The sequence below is a fragment of the Tripterygium wilfordii genome, chromosome 21, assembly GCF_013401445.1.
Source record: "Tripterygium wilfordii isolate XIE 37 chromosome 21, ASM1340144v1, whole genome shotgun sequence".
Lineage (NCBI taxonomy): Eukaryota > Viridiplantae > Streptophyta > Magnoliopsida > Celastrales > Celastraceae > Tripterygium > Tripterygium wilfordii.
Genome location: NC_052252.1, coordinates 16,138,250 through 16,156,120, shown reverse-complemented (window position 1 = coordinate 16,156,120; position 17,871 = coordinate 16,138,250). Strand labels below are relative to the sequence as shown.

Sequence of the window (17,871 nt, the reverse complement as noted above, 5' to 3'; positions counted from 1 at the left end):
TGTCAATAACCGATTTAGTGGTCTATTCAATTTGACATTTTTTTTAACAGCCTTAGCTAAAACATTTATTTTAGCACATCAAATATTGCACTCTCTTGTGATGATTTTGTAACTTTTGTTTTGATAGTTAAATCCATATAGCACCCCCATTTAGTACTCCTTTTGGAGTTGTTCTTAGGGTTGGTGGGTGGGTTTTGATAAGGGACAAGTAACGAAAATGCCATTCTACTTATAAAAAAGGGTCAACTAGACTCCTATATTTTTTTGATGCCAACGAAACTCCTCTATTATGAAAACGGGACCACGTTAGCCCTTCGAAAAAACATCAATCCATTTTTCATAATAGAGGGGCTTTGCTGGCATGGAAAAAAAGTAGAGAAGTCTGTCTGATCATTTTTTGTAAGTAAAGGGGCATTTTCATTACTGGTCCCTTTTGATAATGTGGAAAGTATAAGATGTGTCGTGGTGATATGGACAAATAATGAATTTCTATTGGTACACATGGACAAATTGAAAAGTGTGAAAGGATTGTCTTTTTATAAGTAAGAACTAAGAATTGGGGGTGGAATTTTCCTCGTCTGCCTCTCTCCCTCCCTCTCCTCTCCCTCTGTACATAACCCCCCAAAACCCACACTCACAGCATGCAAAACAGACAAGATCATATCTTTCGTCTTGTGAACCTGTGAGACGTTGAGTAGGTGGAGGGTTTCGTTTGGAATTTCCCTCCTCTGCCTCTCCCTCTCCCTCTGTACATGAACCCCCAAAACCCACACTCACATGCACACTAATCAGACAATATCATCTCTTTCCTCTCGCATAGTGTGAACCTGTGATACATTGCACGCAGAGAGGTATGTCTCTTCGATTGCTGTACATTACATAAAGTTTTCGCCTTTGAATATTTGAACCGCTTATGATTTTTCTTTTTTGTTGAGTTTTCTCTTCAGTGCTTGGGTTTTTTATTTGGAGTATTTTGTGTGTTAGTTCTTATTGTTATTGTTTAATTAACTTCGCCAATTTCATTTCTTTCATTTTCTTTTTCGTTGTTCTTGTGTCATTGCTTAATTTCTACACTTAAATTTGCTTTCAAGTTCTTTATCTGATTCGTGCCATGTCCTTATCTATATGGGATTCCCCCAAATTAGCAGAAGAGGATCAGAAGAAAAACCTAATAGTACCTTAATAACCTGATCAGTGATTTCTAGTGCAAATTGATCATATATTGAGACTATAATAAATTGGTTAAGTGTGCGTGTAATTTGTTAGTCCTACAAATGATGCAGGCAAGTATTTTTGTTGCTGACTTTTAAGGCACACATGAACTCATGTATATATTTCTACATTGTTCTACTTGGAGTTGGAGAGTGTCACATTACGAACTTTGTGATATGGATTGGCAGGTTTTTATGGACAATTAGGTTTTTCCAGAATGACTTATGCTTTGAATTGATTTGATTTGTCATTTCGTTTTATGTAGGTGATAAATTAGCATTTTGCTGATTTTTTGTGCTCAATATATTGATTCAAACAACTGAAGGGTACAGATGGAAACTGGAGACCCTTCAGCTGTAGCTGTGAGAAAGGTAACCATTACACCCAAGGCTATTATACACCAGAAATTTGGAACCAATGCGTGCTACAAGGTTGAGGAAGTACAAGAGCCCGTTCAAATTGACTGCCCTGGATTGGTAATCCCACAAAAGGGCCCCTGTCTTTACCGCTGCCACTTGCAGCTTCCTGAATTTTCGGTCGTTTCCGAAAGTTTCAAGAAGAAAAAAGATGCTGAGCAATCTGCTGCTGAGATGGCGTTAGAAAAGGTCTGCCACCTATCTTTACTCAAATGGCCATCATTAGGATTGTTTTCTTATTGAATTTTCAACAAGAGTTGCATCCTTGATTGAGCTGATGCTTACTTGTTTAGAACAATAGGAATGGAACGGTGAAGTCACATGTAAGTGGTGTACACATACATCTTAATTTCTATCATTTATAAATCAAGACATTTTATGGGTGAATATCATATCTTTGAACTTTGTCGCAAGAGGGACATGATCGAATTCTAAACTCCAGCTTAAGTTGTGTCTGTTTGCATTTGAAAAGGGCAAACAACAATTATTAACAACTGCACTCATTGCTATTGTTTTATTCTTAATGATTGAAAATTTCAGAGATCAGAGATATTAATGTTGGAATTGAGCACGAGAAGCTCACAGTGTTGAGAAACATGTTTAATTCCACGTAGGTTTCAAATCATGATGCTGTATCTTAAATAGCTAGCTATTAGTTATTTGAAAATTATGATTTATGATGCTTCCTTAATATAGATCTTTTCAATGTCAATGGTATTCTTCTGCTGACCTTGCTACTGCTTCTAATTTTCATCTGAATAAACAAGTTTTTATGAATGAATCCTACTGGTTGAAAAATAAATTATTTGCATTCTATGCATGCTTCCTCAAATGAGTTTCTCGTAGTTGCTATCATTCCAAAGATCAATTGAATAGTCCATTAAAGGCATGGTATGTTATATTGTCAAAGAATATTAGAAATTAGAAAGTTATAAGCATCACTCTGCAAGTTCGAAGGTTGAGTACTCTGTTGAAATTGGCATGCCCCTAGTCTTCTAAGCTGCTTTCTCTTGGATATAAAAATTCGCTTATCTGTTTTTCTGGCGCAGCTGGGCATCAAACCAGCTACAGATAGTCCCTCTGTCGAGGATGCATGGGATGGTTTAATTGCTCGTGTGTCGCATTTGTTTTCTGATGAGGTTGGTTTTGATTTTTCATTATATATGCATATCATTCTTCGGAGTAAGAAAAGAAAATTCTCGCATATTGATTGTATGATATCACACTCTTTTTTCTATGCTAAAAGGCAAAAAAATAAGTGAAGGAGTAAAGCTTTGAAAATGAAAAAAAGAACAAGCAGGTCCCATAAGAGAAGGAAACAGTTACTCATAATGGACAACCAGCAAAAGAAAAATAGGCCTATTCAGGTAGAGGAAAAAAAGCTTTGGAAAGGACAAAAGGGAACAAGCAGCCCCTTTCAAAAGGGAGAGAAAAACCTTTTTTGTCGGTGTATTGGGAACTTAAGTGCTTCTTTATTCATAATTGCATTAGTTTGATATTGTTTACTGTTCAATTGTTGTAACCTCCACAGTTAATATACTTACGACCTGATTTTTCCATCTGTACATCCCCGTTCTTGCTCTCCAACATTTTGTTGCTGTAATTTTCATTTACTCTTGCTTTCGGACACTTCTCAGTTTTTCATTGGATAATTTTGACCATTTTATGATTTTGAAAAACTTTTTCTTGTCGAACTGTGGCTTTGTATAGCAAGCGCATCTGCTATCAACTTATTCAGATTTCAAATTTTTTATGGCATCATGCATTTTGATTGTTATCGCTCATACAATAGTTGGACTGACATTTTTGTTGATGGTTAAGTTCCTTCCATCCCTCCATCCACTTGGTGGTCACTTCAGAGCAGCTTTGCGGAGAGATGGTGATCTTTATGGTTCCATTCCTGTTTCTGTCACTGCTGTGTGTGATGCAAAAATAAGTAATTTATGTAGATTGATTAATCCTAAGGCAGACTCGAATCTCTTCATGGTCATCTCATTTATTATGAGGGCTGCTGCAAAATTAACCGAGTTTGTTGTCACTTCAAACGGGCAACTTTCAATTAAGAGAAAAAATCCATACCCAACCGAGATCATCGAATCATCAACTATTGAGGAATCTGTTTCTCCTGAAACCATATTGGTTGAAGCTTTACATGTTCCTTATTCATTGGAGAAAACCGTTCAGCCAGTAACTCTAAACATGTCCTCAAGTGGATACTACATGGACGTTATTGCACAAAAACTTGGTTTAACAGAAGCCAGCAAGGTTCTGGTGTCAAAGTAAGTGGAAGCTTTACTCTAGTGAAATCTCCATGGATTTCACTTTCTTTCTGTGTATGAATTGTTTTAAAATTGTAAACTAACTTTCTCTCCCCATCAGGAATATTGGAAAAGGTTCTTCCGATACAAGATTTTACTTTGCTGCTCCTGAACCATTTCTGTTGGATCTGTCATCCGATCATTTACATGTGAAACTTCATTCTGAAGGATCTTTAAATGCAAGGGCGAGTTACATCTGTGGTCAGGATATATATGGTGATGCAATAATGGCATCTGTTGGATACACGTGGAGGTCCAAGGATCTTTTCTCTGAAGATATGTCCTTGCGATTGTATTACAGGTCTATACTCACTTTGCGCACAAAATTTGACTTGTTTATCGGGTAATTCATTATTGAAAACCTTAAAATTTTGCTTATTTTAATTATATTGGGATGTGCATACACAGGATGCTTATAGGTAAGACACCAAGTGGAATTTACAAGTTGTCTAGGGAGGCAATACTTACAGCTGAGCTGCCCTCTGTTTTCAGTATGAAGACAAATTGGAGGGGCTGCTTCCCAAAGGAAATCCTTTCCATGTTCTGCCGTCGGCACCGGCTATCCGAGCCTGTCTTCTCTTTTCTGAACGTACCTTCAAAAGAAATATCTGAGTCATCAAGATCACTCAAGAAACCGAAGGTTATTGAGCCGGCTGAAGATGAGATAAAACTGTCTCAATCATTAAGATCTGAAAGCTCATTTAGGTGTGAAGTGAAAATATTTTCTAAGTCTCAGGACTGGTTGATACATTGTTCGCCTAAGGAAATTTATAAGAAGCAGAATGATTCTGTCCATAATGTTTCTTTGAAAGTTCTTACATGGTTAAATGCATATTTTACTGGTATTCCTTTAGAGAAGCTAAACCAATGGGCTGATGCCCTTGACATTCGCTTCTGTACCAAAAACTTTCTTGAAGTGTTTGTGTTGTGCCAACCGGCTCCCAACGTTGAGAACGGTGAGATTCAAGGAATTTTCCACGTATCAAAAGATACTGTGGCAGGATCTGGAGTTTGCACTTTGAGTATAGAAGGTCGAGATTGTGGAGTCTGTCCTTTGAGTGGATCCTTATTGTGTATAAGTTATTCTGTGTTCCTGATCGCAGAAGGTGAAAATGTGAATGTGCATCTAGAAAGTAATGATGAGTTTGAATTTGAGATGGGGAATGGTACAGTGATTCCTCAACTTGAAACAGTTGTGACACAGTTGTCTGTTGGCCATTCTGCTTGTTTCAATATAAATGTACCCTCTCAAGAACTTGTCTTAGGTGCAGCTGCTGACTCTGCAACAACTCTTTATTTGTTGGATTCAAGTGAGTTGCTCCCTCTTCTGATATCAGCTATTTTATTCGTCATTCCCCAAAAGTAATCAATAAATTTTATCATGGATGCTACTTTAATTCTTGTTCTTATATTTCTTTGTGCTTTTAATGTTGGCTATGATATCTGACTAGCGTTACCTTTACTTCCTCTCTATTTGGGTAGAAATCTGCTGCTTGGAGTACCGTATTACATTGTTACGCATCACAGAACCCTTGGAGGAAAGAATGGAACAGGCACTTTTTAGTCCCCCTCTTTCAAACCAGCGAGTGGAATATGCAGTGAAACATGTTAAAGAATCTTGTGCCAATACTTTGGTACGTTCCATGTTTCTTATTTACTGATTATTGGTATTGCAATCAGATTCTTTTAGCTCACTGTCTTTTGCAGGTTGATTTTGGATGTGGCTCTGGAAGTTTATTGAGTTCTTTGTTAGGCTATACAACTTCTCTGGAGAAGATTGTTGGTGTTGACATATCGCTGAAAGGTCTCAGCCGAGCTGCAAAGGTCTGAACCATCTACAACCACTGAGTCTTCTATTGCTAAACCTAAAATTTGACTTTTTCGGCTACAATCATTACTTGCAAGATTTGTGTAAATGCTGCTATGTAGATGGGAAAGTATTGTCTATTCTTCCAACTGAGATTTTATTTCCTTGTTTAAATATTCAGCTACTAATCATGGAATCATTTACTGCAGATCCTTCATTCAAAACTAGGCACAAAGTCAGATGCTGATGTACCTTGTGTTGGCATCAAGTCTGCAGTCCTCTATGACGGTTCAATCACAGATTTTGATTCTCGATTGTTTGGATTTGATATTGGAACTTGCTTAGAGGTACTGTATTCCCCTTCTCAGCCCTTTCCTCAAGGAGTCAATTGTTGGCTAATGCTTCAATTGTTCCATACCGATTTTCACTTTTATATACTATTTTCAGGCTCTTTGGCTATGATATGTACTTCAGTTAAATAATTCACATGCTGCTTGTGTTGTGATTAAGTTGGCGGTTTATTCTCCTCTTTATCTTGATGCTTGAGTATTGAAAGTTTTTGCAATAATATGTTGCTTCCCCACATATCAGAGGAGCCACACATTTTATGTTGAAAGTTGAAGTGAGTTTTTTTTTTTTTTTTTTTAATGTCAATATGTCATAGTCAGCATGTTTCCGTCGTTGTCTTTTGCGTAAGATACAATTTTTCAATGTGTAAAATGTGGGAAGGAAACGTAAAGGTTTATTGATAAAGCCGAGTTCTCTTGAAACCACAGTTAATTAAAGTCAAAACGAAGATTTAAGTTGGATATTATTTCATTTCAAATAAAGATTTTTGTTGCAAATGTTGCCATGTGGATATAATCCTATATAATAGATACTAAAACCAAGAATACCTGGTAAAGACAAGTGCTGTAAGTTCTTTTTGCCACTTGGGTAACAAAGTCCTATGTTCTATCGTAGGCTGTGATACAAGGTACCCACAACATGTGTATATTTATCTGCCTTGCCTTGGATTTTCTTGTTTTGCTTGTCATAGATGTTTTTTTCTCCTTGCATCTCTTGCTAGGGAGGATATTTTTGATAAATTCTTTTAGACCGAATCACTGATAGCATCAAATTCCGAACTTGGATTTGCATATCTGAAGTTCTGTAAATTTTTCTCATCGCTGTACTGGCTATTGGAGGCCATCTAATCTGGTTACTACTGCTTCGTTCTACGCTAACTATCTGAAATGGCATAGACTTTCTAAGTTACTGTGGCCGATAAAATGCAGAATACATAATTGTATAGCAGTTTTTTCTTATGTACCTTTTCAAATCTAAACACCAGTTGACATTTCAGGTGATTGAACACATGGAAGAAGATCAGGCCTATTTGTTTGGTGATGTGGTGTTAAGCTCATTTCGTCCCAAGATTCTTATCGTTTCAACCCCAAATTACGAGTACAATGTGATACTCCAGGCGTCTAACATCAACGGGCAAGAGGAGGATCCAGAAGAGAAAACCCCGTCACAAGCTCCTAAATTTCGAAATCATGATCACAAGTTTGAATGGACTAGAGAGCAGTTCAATCGATGGGCTTCTGAATTAGCCACAACAAACGGTTACACTGTGGAGTTCAGCGGAGTTGGTGGTTCAGGCGATGTTGAACCCGGGTTTGCTTCTCAGATTGCTCTATTTAGAAGGCCACTCCAGTCTCCGGATAATGTTTCTCTGCACGAAGATGCTGCAGAATGCTACAAAGTTATATGGGAGTGGCATAGGGAATAGAATATATAGGTTAAGTTTCTGGTTTTTGACAGTAGATAGCATGAACAAAAATGTTGGCATAGAAAGGCCAACAATCTCAGCTCTAACCTGCTAATTTTTATTTAGTACCCAGTTTTAAAAAAATGGTAATTTCTTGATTTGGCTAGACATTTTATCCTCATCTCTTAAAGAAATCTAATGATCATTGGTTACATTTTCTGGGATTGGTTTCTGAAGTTCTTGCTACTTTTTAATGCATGCCTTTTTCACTTGGGGTTTCTTGATGAAGTAGGTCTCAATATCTCTTGAAAGGTTCATGTTATTCAATCCAAAAATTGGTCTACAACTCTTGAAAATGCTCAAGAAATATAAATATAAAAATAAAAATAAAAATTTTCCAAAATGATGCAATAGGCCAAAATTTTCAAAATTTGATATACATCCGAGTCATTAGTTGAAGTGATAAGGACGGTGTGTATTACTTGGTGATCAATAAATATAAAAACAAAAATTTTCCAAAAAGATGCAATAGGCCAAATTTTCCAAATTTGATGTACATCCGAGCCATTAGTTGGATTGATAAGGATGGTGTGTATCACTTGGTGATCAGGACTCGAATCTCCCCACAACACCGTTTCAGAAAGAAGAAAAATTGTTGAAAGAAAATGAATTCAGATTATAGATAAATGTTTTTACACAAAAAAAAAGGCACGTGAGAACTCACGTGCCGTAAAGTCCCCAACGGCTAGTAATTATAAAACGGAAACGGCTAGTTCTTTTTCACAAAAATTCGCTTTTTTTCATTCATAGTCATCATCGCCTTCTCTTCTTTCTTTAAGATTCTCTCGTAAACACCTCTTCCCAAACATTACATCCCCCCAAAGAAAGAACAAGTCTTTCTGTCTCAAAAATCATGAAAAGAGGCATTGCTTTCTGCTTTCTTATCGCAAAAACATTGTAAAGCTGTAATTTTGCCCCAAGAGAAAGTCTTTTCACGGGAATTCTTGAAAAGGGTAGAAGGAATTTCTTGAGAAAGTGAGAATGAGTTTTCAGGGGAGGGGATTCTACACCCCACCGGCGACTCTGAAGTCGAGGACGACTGTTCCTCCAGAAAAGTCGATGACGGAGGGGAAAAACGTGAAGAAAGATCTTTTTCATGTTGTTCACAAGGTTCCCTCTGGTGATTCTCCATATGTCAGAGCCAAACATGCCCAGGTTCTCATGCGTACTTTATTCACTCCCTCTTCTCTTCTTTTCCACTTCTTGGGTTTTAAGCTATTAACATCGGCGTTCTTTATTGATTTTCAATTTTTGTGACAGTTGATAGAGAAGGACCCAAGTAGGGCAATTTCTATGTTCTGGGCAGCTATAAATGCTGGGGATCGTGTTGACAGTGCACTCAAAGACATGGCAGTTTCCATGAAACAGTTGGATCGATCAGATGAGGCAATTGAGGCTATCAAATCTTTCCGTCATCTCTGCCCCTATGAATCTCAAGAATCTATTGATAATGTGCTTATTGAACTCTATAAGGTAAACCCACAATTAGCTTCCGTTTACAATTATAATGTGCTTAACATGAGATGTTTCTCTTTTGAACAAATAATGAAAAGTTTAAGCAAAGGTTCTATTGTTGATTCCAATTTAAACGAGGTGTTCCACAAATGGAAATTAGATGTCATAGAATTGGTTCTTGCGGTTCTTTCATAGACCCATCAAGAAGTTCATTAATTCATCATCATCATCATCATCATCATCAAAGGTTTAGTCCAAAAAAATTCGGCTTAAAAAGTTGCAGATGAAGTGTCTTAAACATGCACAAGTAATAGCATCAGATTGAAATCCTATGTGGGAAGTGGCAGTTCATCAGTCAGTGCTTTGAGAATGCATATTTTCTTTAGGATTGTCTGTTCCATCACCTTGTTGCATATGGTACTTGGGAGGGATCAATTTTAGATACAGGAAGATTCATTTTAACTACGATTGATTAAAGCTTGGTTTTTGATACTTGCCGAATGTCTGGTGGGGCTCTATGTTTTGTAATGTTTACAATTTAGAAGGAAATAAAGCAAGGATAGAATTGTTGTGGCATCCTCTTACGCCATGTTTTGTGTCTAGGAATGGGCAACAAATCTTGGCATGTGGCTATGTTGACTGCACTGAATTGATGTAATCTTACAGAGATCCCATGATATGCTTGGTGACATGTTTCCTTTGTTTGCAGAGGTCTGGAAGGGTCGAAGAAGAGATTGAAATGCTTCAGGGGAAGCTGAGGCTGATCGAAGAAGGTATAGCTTTTGGTGGGAAGAGGACAAAGGTCTCAAGGTCCCAAGGGAGAAAGATTCAAATAACTATTGAACAAGAGAGATCAAGGTGTATATCACATTCTTTTTTGTTTCTTCTTACTTGTGGTACATATCTCTTGTCTGAGTTTTCCCCCATAAAACTGCAGGATACTGGGGAACTTGGCCTGGGCTTACTTGCAGCAACACAATTACGGACTTGCTGAACAGCATTACAGGTTAATTCCTGCCATTAACCTGTTTGTGTATTGCGGAGCCTTTTTTTTTTTTTTCCCAGAAACAGTACTTTATAATTTTGATCGTATCCTCTATCAGGAAAGCGCTGCTTCAGGAGCTAGATAATAACAAAGAATGCAATCTGGCAATCTGCTTGATGCACATGAACAGGGTTAAAGAAGCAAAATCTTTGCTCGAGTCTGTCAGAGCTTCTTCCAGAAACAAAGAGATGGATGAATCTTATGCTAAATCCTTTGAACGTGCTGTTCAGATGTTGAATGATAAGGAATCTCAATCAATGCTAGAATTAAATCCACATGAAAAAGAAGATGGCTATGGTAAGAAACCCCGGAGATCCTTCATGTCACCTACAGATGGAAACTCATGTGAAAGGTTGGCCAGCAGCATATGGAAGGAAAATCGGTCTAATACTGCAGGAGAAATGAGTTCTATGCAAAAGGGAGCATATAGTTCACCAGCTTTGATGAGAAAAGATTCGGAAGGGCTATACACACAACCAAAAAGATGTTTATGGGGGTTCAATGGAGGAGATCAGGTAAGTACAAGAAGGGGAGAGGTCGATGGAAGTGTGAATCGGAAACTATCATTTGAGCCTACGATAAATGCTGGAAGTGTAACATCGCATAAGATTCAGAATTTCAATGGACATTTACAAGGTTATACCAGTGAAAAATCATGTGTTAGAGTGCAAGAATCTGAAAGTGAATTGCCATCAGCTGCCAATGGAGATTCAAGACACTGCTCATGGAGGCTTGCTCATTTGAAAGATGATGCAGCCACAGAACCCATTTCACAACCTAAAGTGAAAGGGGACTGGAAGAAAACTATATGGAAAAACAGTGACTATGTGCAGGTGACCCACGAAAAGGAAAGAATCGGTTACCAGAATTCTTCTGACATTGTTTTTGGCAGTATTACAACACAGAATGAGCATCCTGGGGGTGGAGAGCAATGCTCTCCGAAGTCCAGTAGTGCACATCATTATATATCGGAAGATTCAAAGAAGAAGAGTTGGGCAGATATGGTTGAAGAAGATGAAGAGAGAGAATTATGTGGAACAAACTCAACTGAGTGTGTGAATGACTGGAAATATGAAGAACAGTTCAATGATGAAAATAGAAACATCAACATGATTTATGGAAGTTCGAACCGCGTAGAAAATCTATCTCAGAGGCTTGAAGTATTTGATCTTAAAGATGGCTATGCTACATCTGAGAATTTTGGTTCATCAAGAAAACCAGACGCACGTCGCTCCTTGCGTTTTGAACAGAACAGGGAGCCAGAATCAACAGATTACTATTCTGCAACCCCAAAAGCAAAGAAGGGATTGAATTTTGATGGTTACCATTCTATGAAGGAAAGCTCTTGTTCGTTTGAGAAGAACCCGGATTTAAAGAGGAGGAATAGGTTGCAGGTTTTCCGAGACATAACGCCTACTCCTGATAATGAGCTGAGCTAAAGATTTACTCTGCCTGAGATTAAATGGTCTCTGTGGATGCTGCTGTTTCTAAGTATCAGTTTGATATGTCCTAAAGCAGCATTTACCGTTCAGTGAGTTTGAATTTCAAATGTGCGTCGAATTTATAACATCTTCATAAATACAAGAGTGTTGAAGAACAAGCTTTAGTTTGGGGTTCTATAATTTTCCTATTCTCCCTTTGACTGAAATGCTTCTGCCATTTAGCATTGTAAATATAGATCATATAGTAATGTTTCATAGGAAAGTTCACTGTGGATTGAAGCTTCTCTCCCTTTTTAGCCATGATAATTTTTAGTGTGCTCATGTACTTCACTATAGTTCCATTTGCCTAGATGCGTGCAATAGAGCAGCAGAAGAAAAAACCTTTCAGCCAAGGAGGATTGGAAGTTTCATAAGTTGACTTGCTCTGTTAAATGGCATAGATATTCTTTCTGAACCTTACATTGTCATTTGGCCTTTCACTTCAGGTAGTCTATTTATACACATTGTTGGTCTTCTTTTTCTGGACAGCATTGATGTATTTTCATATCACTGTCATCAACTTTGATGCGCCTGGCATATGCTGGGCTCAAGATCTTGTATTTCCTGGATTGTTATAGTAAATCCTGTTATACAGCTCTTTGTAAGTGGTTGATGTATCCTAGTCTATTTATACACATTGTTGGTCTTCTTTTTCTGGACAGCATTGATGTATTTTCATATTACTGTCATCAACTTTGATGCGCCTGGCATATGCTGGGCTCAAGATCTTGTATTTCCTGGATTGTTATAGTAAATCCTGTTATACAGCTCTTTGTAAGTGGTTGATGTATCCTAGTATAATCCTTGGAGTGGAAGAATCTCCAGCTAATTCTGGTGAACTGAGTGTCTGAGTCTATATGATATTTGATGCAGCAATTGTCATCAAATTCCTCACAAATTAAAAGATGGCAGATGCTAATGTTATAATCTCGTCAGGCTCGGTGTTCTTGGGGCAGTGGATGCCGGAGAGAGTGGGAGATTACGCAACATATGGCTATGCACTTATGCAAAGATAGTGCAAAGGATAATTTTACTTGCAGTTCTTCATAATGTGCTGTGGGGAAATTATTTTTACCTGAATAGAGGAAGGAAAGAGTTTGCATTTCTAAAGGTTTAAGCAGGCTAATGTACTACACAGGAAACTGCAGAGGTTTGTGACAGAAAGCTAATTGTGAGGACTTCTCCTCATGAGGCTAACAAATGATGCAACTCATCTGGTATCCGTCGTTTAATTCAGCAGAGAATAACTATCAGGAATGAGGGGTGATAATGACTCCAAGAGATTGAGCTAAATCTCATCCTTGCCGGAGTAATAGTGGCGGAAGACACAGGAGAAGTCCTCGTTTTCATGACCATTCGAGCAGAGCCCTTCATATCTGCAACGAAGCAGTGGGTTCAATACAACGCAGTAATCTCCCACCTCATTTGAAGCTCTATCTGGCGGAACAATCACGTGGAATGGTTAGAGGGACTTACATATCTAGTGCTTGCGATGTCAAAGGGCATTTTAGAGAGACGTCCTCCGCTGATTTTGCTGCAAGTTTTAGGTCTTTAGCCTACATCACATAACAAATTAAATTAACTAGTGGAGGAAGAGAAAATAAACAAAATAGGCAGGAAGTTTTTATTGCAGTATCCTCCAAAAAAGACGAAACTAAGTATCCGTAGCTTGCTAAGGAACAAAGAAATATAAGTTTAAGAAAATCATAGTTTAACTTAAATATAAGATTGAATAGGTTGAGACCACTTACCATGAGCTTGGATGCAAACCCGCCATCATAATTCCTTGAAGAAGGCACCCCTTCCATCACTCCAGGGATTGGATTATAAGTATCACTATTATGTTGGGTATGTCATTAGATATCATGAATTATTTCAATGTGCAAATTTGATCTACACACAAAGCAACAATCAATGTGCTAACCCCACTAGGAGACGGACGATCAACTAAAGATTTTTGAATACCTCATTTTAGCCATAGATTTGAAGATTAGTTAAGGTATAGAAGCATTACCTACTCCAGCAGCGAGCACTAGAAGAGTTGAATATCTTGGTCAAAGTACTGGCTGAAATTCCCAGAGACTGACCAAGAGAAAGGGCTTCTGACACCCCAATCATACTCACACCCATTGCTACATTGTTGCAAACCTTTGCTGCCTACAAAAGATAACACCACCACATTCCACAAGACAAAGAACAAATATCTTTATAAGCTATTTTATGGCATCGTGATCTGTATAAACAACATCAAGCCTCCTCATTGGTTATAAATACATGAAATACCAAAATTTTTGAAAGAAAAAACTCAGATCTTTGGTTTGAGAAGTATAGAACTAACCGAGCCAGTTCCTGCTCTGCCACAGTAAACTGTGTTTTTGCCCATGGAGAGTAATAAAGATTTGGCAGCCATGTAAGCATCCTCAGAGCCACCAACCTGGATATATGAACCTTTTGTTCATTAGTCCAGTAAACTATGAAAGTGGAAAAAAAAAATTAGAATGATTTTAAGATACCATCATTGTGCCTTGCCTATAATGGCATCCACTAAAACTGTCCATTCTTAATGCCTTGTAGCGACAACCCAAAGATGATGCTAAACAAAAGAATTCATAAATCTTACTTGAATATTTGTAAAACAAATAATACTAATATTATTAGATAATTCAAAATTTTGAGAGCTGACACTTCACAAGTAATATTCAATTATTCATATATAAAGCTGGCTAATCTGCCAGAACTGCAAGTCATCTCAGCAGGAAGAAGCTAGAGTTTGGCCACCACGTTTCTCCAAAACGAAAATGAGAATAACAAGCTTTTCTATTAGTCATCTCAAATACAGTTGCTATACTGCCCAACACTTTGGCAGCCCTGAAATGGAATCATAATGTTATGAAGTAAAACAAATTTTACTTGGGAGTTATTAGACCTAAAATCTTACCATAAAAGTAAGTGTACCAGCATCTGCTGCAACGACACCTCCAGAAACAGGAGCATCCAACATTGTAGGTCTCTCCCAGTTACCTGTATAAACAATATTTATTCAATCTCTCAAGATGGAAAACAAATAAAGTAAGAGATGGATTCAGGGAAAAAAATAAGATAGGGTGTGTCGCAATAGATTTAAGGAAATATTAGATATAGCGCTCACAACAGCCATTGTAACAAGTCCGACATACTTCACCATGTAGTTTGATTAGTAGTACACTAGTACTACTTTAATTTGCACAGAGGTACCTTTCATTTCTTTTAAAGTACAATTTGATACAGCCACAGAAAGATTTCTTGATGTTTGGGGGTCAATTGTAGAAGAATCTATCATTAACCGTGGCCTTAGGATATTCCCACCACAAAGCAAACCATTTGGCCCAGTGTAGACATCCAGCACCTACATAATTAGAGCAGAATAGTAAAATTGGCATCTACGAATAGCCAACTGATACAGAAACCTTCGCGTCAATAACAACCTAAACTCGAACCAAGTTCTATTGCCTAGCTATTCAAGTGCTCCGTCTACTGAGACAATAAGCTTCCTTAATTTTCTATGTGCAGAAACATTGTGATAACATTTCAACAACATGATCTTTAAGATGTCTGAATGGTCATGATACATTTTTTTATTCCTGAATGGATAAGCAATGGGCAAATAGGAAACAACACCTGGTTTGAACGGCTCCGGCTGAGACTTGAGAAAGGTAAACGTACTATCATTAGGCTGTAAAACATTCATCTTACTGAGATGCCAAGCAGTGATGTTTTAACTTAGATTTTAGGTTCCAAGGAAAGCACGTGGTTCGCATGAAATGGGAAGATAACCCAGTTCAAATTTGAAACATTGTTTTCATACCTGCTCTCCACCCATTCACGGGCATGAAAACTGATTTTATTACCATATGTTTATACTTTATTGAATCCGTGACTGGGTTATAGATACTTTCTGGAAAAAGAATCAAGATGTTTTACCCATTTAGCTATAATGGTAAGGATAGAGAAACGAAAAGGAAAAATTGTCAAGCAACGAGAGAAACATGGCCATATTACTCACATGAGATGATGAAGGCAACATTGTAAGTACAACATCACTAGCTTCTGCAACTTCAGCTGGTGTTTCTTTTGTGAAAGCTCCCATGTTGGAGAACATATTCATGACATCACGGTTTCTGAAATGACATCAAGTAGGTGGAGATTCACATTAAAGATATGGTTTTTTTTCATATTTCAGATGCCAGACAATCTACACCTACACCAAGATATGATTGCGAGAAAAAGAATTAAATGCATTACATGTCATGTACAATCAGTCTGTATCCAGCTTTTATTAGATTCTTTGCCATCCTGGATCCCATATTTCCAAGCCCTATGAATCCAACATCCTGAGATTCATTAACGAAATCTAAGCTTGAGAAAGGAAGTTCAGACAAAAGAATAAATACAAGAAAAAAGACAACCATAATCATTTTCAGCCAACCCAAATGATTCTTTAGAGTTGAAACAATCAGTTAAGAATATATATGATCACCTCAAACAGCTTCAATATGCATCTTTTAGGGCATAAATAGCCACAATGATTACCCTTTCTATCAACACTACCATAATTTGAAGAATACATTAAAGTCGGTGTTTTTCATTGCCTAAACATGAGGTATAAGTGTCCGGGCTATGATTAGTTGTAGAGTAGAAACCTTTGAATTGAAACTCAAGACTTGAATAAAATTGAGCAGCTATTTTGCATCGTTCATAAATATAATTTAGAGGTCAAATTCATAAAAGAAATTCGAGGATCCAGTCATTATTTCACATAATTATAACTTTTCTTCAGAAATCATTCTGTACTAGTACAGATTATGTTATTGGCCAGTCAATTATATTATCTACCAACTAGCAACAAAGGGGTATAAGATACCTTGATTAATTTATCTTTTCGAGCCAATATATCCTAACCCTCATAAATTTAGTCATGAACTTAACAGGATTTAATAACTAGCAAAGGAATTCACAACTACTTAAGAAAAATGCTTGTCCTGAATAGGTTTTATGGCACAGATAACTTTGACACGTACAGCAATGATATGCTCATCCATAAAAGAACAGAATAATCACTCAGAAAGTTGTCATGAAAACACAAGGAAAAAAGCCTACAATGAGTTGAATTGAACGTAAATAATTTGTTCCAGAAAAAAATTAGCAAAAAAAATGCCTTACGTTGCTTTAAGTACTCGAAGAACTTCAAAAAGAAACCAACTCAGAAATCTTTCACATACCCAGTAGAAAACTTTCACTTATGTTTAACTCCCAATACCCAATGATCCAAACCATTAACTCAGCAAGAAAACTGTAAGGGACACTGAAGATTAATAGAAGAAAAGCTTGCCTCAAACTGGGATGAGACTCCTGAAGAATGGTATCTCCATAAGGGTATAGATCGAAAGTACAAATCTGTGTATGTAGATTTGTATTTGCAGAAAGAAAGCAGCGACCTTGCTCTGCATATCGCCATGATCCCAGAGTGAGAGAGTGCCCTGTCTTCTACTTCTTGGCCTTTTTAAAAAAAAATTAAAGGCAGAGAAAAACAAGATGTCCAAACTCCCAAGGGCCCAAGGCAGTGCTATCAGCGTGTTTGATGCAACGGATAATTCTATCCACTACTTATCCCTTATTAGGCGAGGCAGGCACACGTATGGGGGTGCCGGGGCTCTGCTGTAAAAAAATTACAGCAGGCCCCGCTGTAATAACAATTTGGGATGAAAAAAAATTTTATTTTATTTTGAAAAAATTATAAATGTGTAGTTTATGATCTAACGAATCCAACGATATATTTTTTGTTCAAAACAAAAATCATATGCTATATGAAAAATGCTTAACAATTTTAGACCGTCGGATATAAACACAAAACATTCGGTGTCTGGATCAAGATGAATTTGATTTTTGTTTCGAACAAAAAATATATCGTTGGATTCGTTAGATCATAAACTACACATCTATAATTTTTTCAAAATAAAATAAAAATTTTTTGCTACCCAAATTACCTACAGTGGGATCTGCTGTAGTTTTTACTACAGCAGACCCCTGCCACCCCACGTATGGTGACTTATCCCTGTTTGGCAAGACTATCCGTGTACCCTCAATTATGGTACCCTGTTTTACTTTTATCAGGTGAGGAACAAAGGAAGTCTATCCATTTCCCTCAATATTGCTCTGTTCGTCTGCAACTTTTGCTGGCCTAATTGTAAGTAAAATTTTTTTTAGGAAGGCACACTTATTATCAGAGTAAAATCATTGTTCTTGTTTTGGTAAGTCTACTGATTAATCTTGTCGTAGATTTCTTCT

General features: G+C 37.3%; 3 protein-coding genes across 9 annotated transcripts; 2 read left to right on the top strand and 1 right to left on the bottom strand.

Annotated features, from left to right (window-relative positions):
- The first annotated feature begins 571 nt into the window (after positions 1-571).
- Positions 572-7,720, top strand: LOC119989754 (small RNA 2'-O-methyltransferase). 4 transcript variants are annotated; one of them, XM_038835443.1, is made up of 10 exons: positions 572-851; positions 1,545-1,817; positions 2,678-2,767; positions 3,450-3,907; positions 4,008-4,247; positions 4,355-5,256; positions 5,429-5,580; positions 5,654-5,770; positions 5,963-6,100; positions 7,099-7,720. In XM_038835443.1, exons 2-10 carry the CDS (start codon positions 1,545-1,547, stop codon positions 7,525-7,527), a joined length of 2,799 nt encoding a protein of 932 aa, XP_038691371.1. In that variant the 5' UTR covers positions 572-851; the 3' UTR covers positions 7,528-7,720. The 4 variants fall into 4 exon arrangements, with proteins under 4 accessions (XP_038691371.1, XP_038691370.1, XP_038691369.1 ...); XM_038835442.1 differs by having other exon boundaries at positions 1,538-1,817; XM_038835441.1 differs by having other exon boundaries at positions 1,478-1,817.
- A 602-nt stretch (positions 7,721-8,322) lies between these two features.
- Positions 8,323-12,111, top strand: LOC119988648. Its single transcript, XM_038833762.1, has 5 exons — positions 8,323-8,721; positions 8,827-9,039; positions 9,731-9,879; positions 9,959-10,027; positions 10,125-12,111. Exons 1-5 carry the CDS (start codon positions 8,548-8,550, stop codon positions 11,503-11,505), a joined length of 1,986 nt encoding a protein of 661 aa, XP_038689690.1. The 5' UTR covers positions 8,323-8,547; the 3' UTR covers positions 11,506-12,111.
- Positions 12,112-12,538: 427 nt separating this feature from the next.
- Positions 12,539-17,131, bottom strand: LOC119988537 (probable 3-hydroxyisobutyrate dehydrogenase, mitochondrial). 4 transcript variants are annotated; one of them, XR_005465624.1, is made up of 10 exons: positions 16,916-17,131; positions 15,829-15,917; positions 15,590-15,704; positions 14,782-14,932; positions 14,486-14,568; positions 13,886-13,981; positions 13,562-13,704; positions 13,299-13,366; positions 13,024-13,103; positions 12,539-12,923 (listed from the first exon to the last, which is right to left on the bottom strand). XR_005465624.1 is itself a non-coding variant. In XM_038833601.1 (10 exons), exons 1-10 carry the CDS (start codon positions 17,039-17,041, stop codon positions 12,836-12,838), a joined length of 1,056 nt encoding a protein of 351 aa, XP_038689529.1. In that variant the 5' UTR covers positions 17,042-17,110; the 3' UTR covers positions 12,539-12,835. The 4 variants fall into 4 exon arrangements, 3 of the variants coding, with proteins under 3 accessions (XP_038689529.1, XP_038689531.1, XP_038689532.1); XM_038833601.1 differs by having other exon boundaries at positions 13,299-13,383; positions 16,916-17,110; XM_038833603.1 differs by having other exon boundaries at positions 13,299-13,383; positions 15,829-15,901; positions 16,916-17,049.
- Positions 17,132-17,871: the final 740 nt, after the last annotated feature.

What these genes read in the sequence shown, in the direction of transcription:
- LOC119989754 (XM_038835443.1), top strand. Translation starts at nt 1,545, where the DNA reads ATGGAAACTGGAGACCCTTCAGCTGTAGCTGTGAGAAAGGTAACCATT. An exon ending in CTGAGATGGCGTTAGAAAAG is followed by an intron (nt 1,818 to 2,677) that starts GTCTGCCACCTA and finishes TTTCTGGCGCAG; the next exon opens with CTGGGCATCAAACCAGCTAC. An exon ending in AATCTTGTGCCAATACTTTG is followed by an intron (nt 5,581 to 5,653) that starts GTACGTTCCATG and finishes TGTCTTTTGCAG; the next exon opens with GTTGATTTTGGATGTGGCTC.
- LOC119988648 (XM_038833762.1), top strand. Translation starts at nt 8,548, where the DNA reads ATGAGTTTTCAGGGGAGGGGATTCTACACCCCACCGGCGACTCTGAAG. An exon ending in TCAGAGCCAAACATGCCCAG is followed by an intron (nt 8,722 to 8,826) that starts GTTCTCATGCGT and finishes TTTTTGTGACAG; the next exon opens with TTGATAGAGAAGGACCCAAG. An exon ending in TGCTTATTGAACTCTATAAG is followed by an intron (nt 9,040 to 9,730) that starts GTAAACCCACAA and finishes CTTTGTTTGCAG; the next exon opens with AGGTCTGGAAGGGTCGAAGA.
- LOC119988537 (XM_038833601.1), bottom strand. Translation starts at nt 17,041, where the DNA reads ATGGCGATATGCAGAGCAAGGTCGCTGCTTTCTTTCTGCAAATACAAA. An exon ending in GCAGAGCAGGAACTGGCTCG is followed by an intron (nt 13,705 to 13,885) that starts GTTAGTTCTATA and finishes TATCTTTTGTAG; the next exon opens with GCAGCAAAGGTTTGCAACAA. An exon ending in AGTGCTCGCTGCTGGAGTAG is followed by an intron (nt 13,384 to 13,561) that starts GTAATGCTTCTA and finishes CCAACATAATAG; the next exon opens with TGATACTTATAATCCAATCC.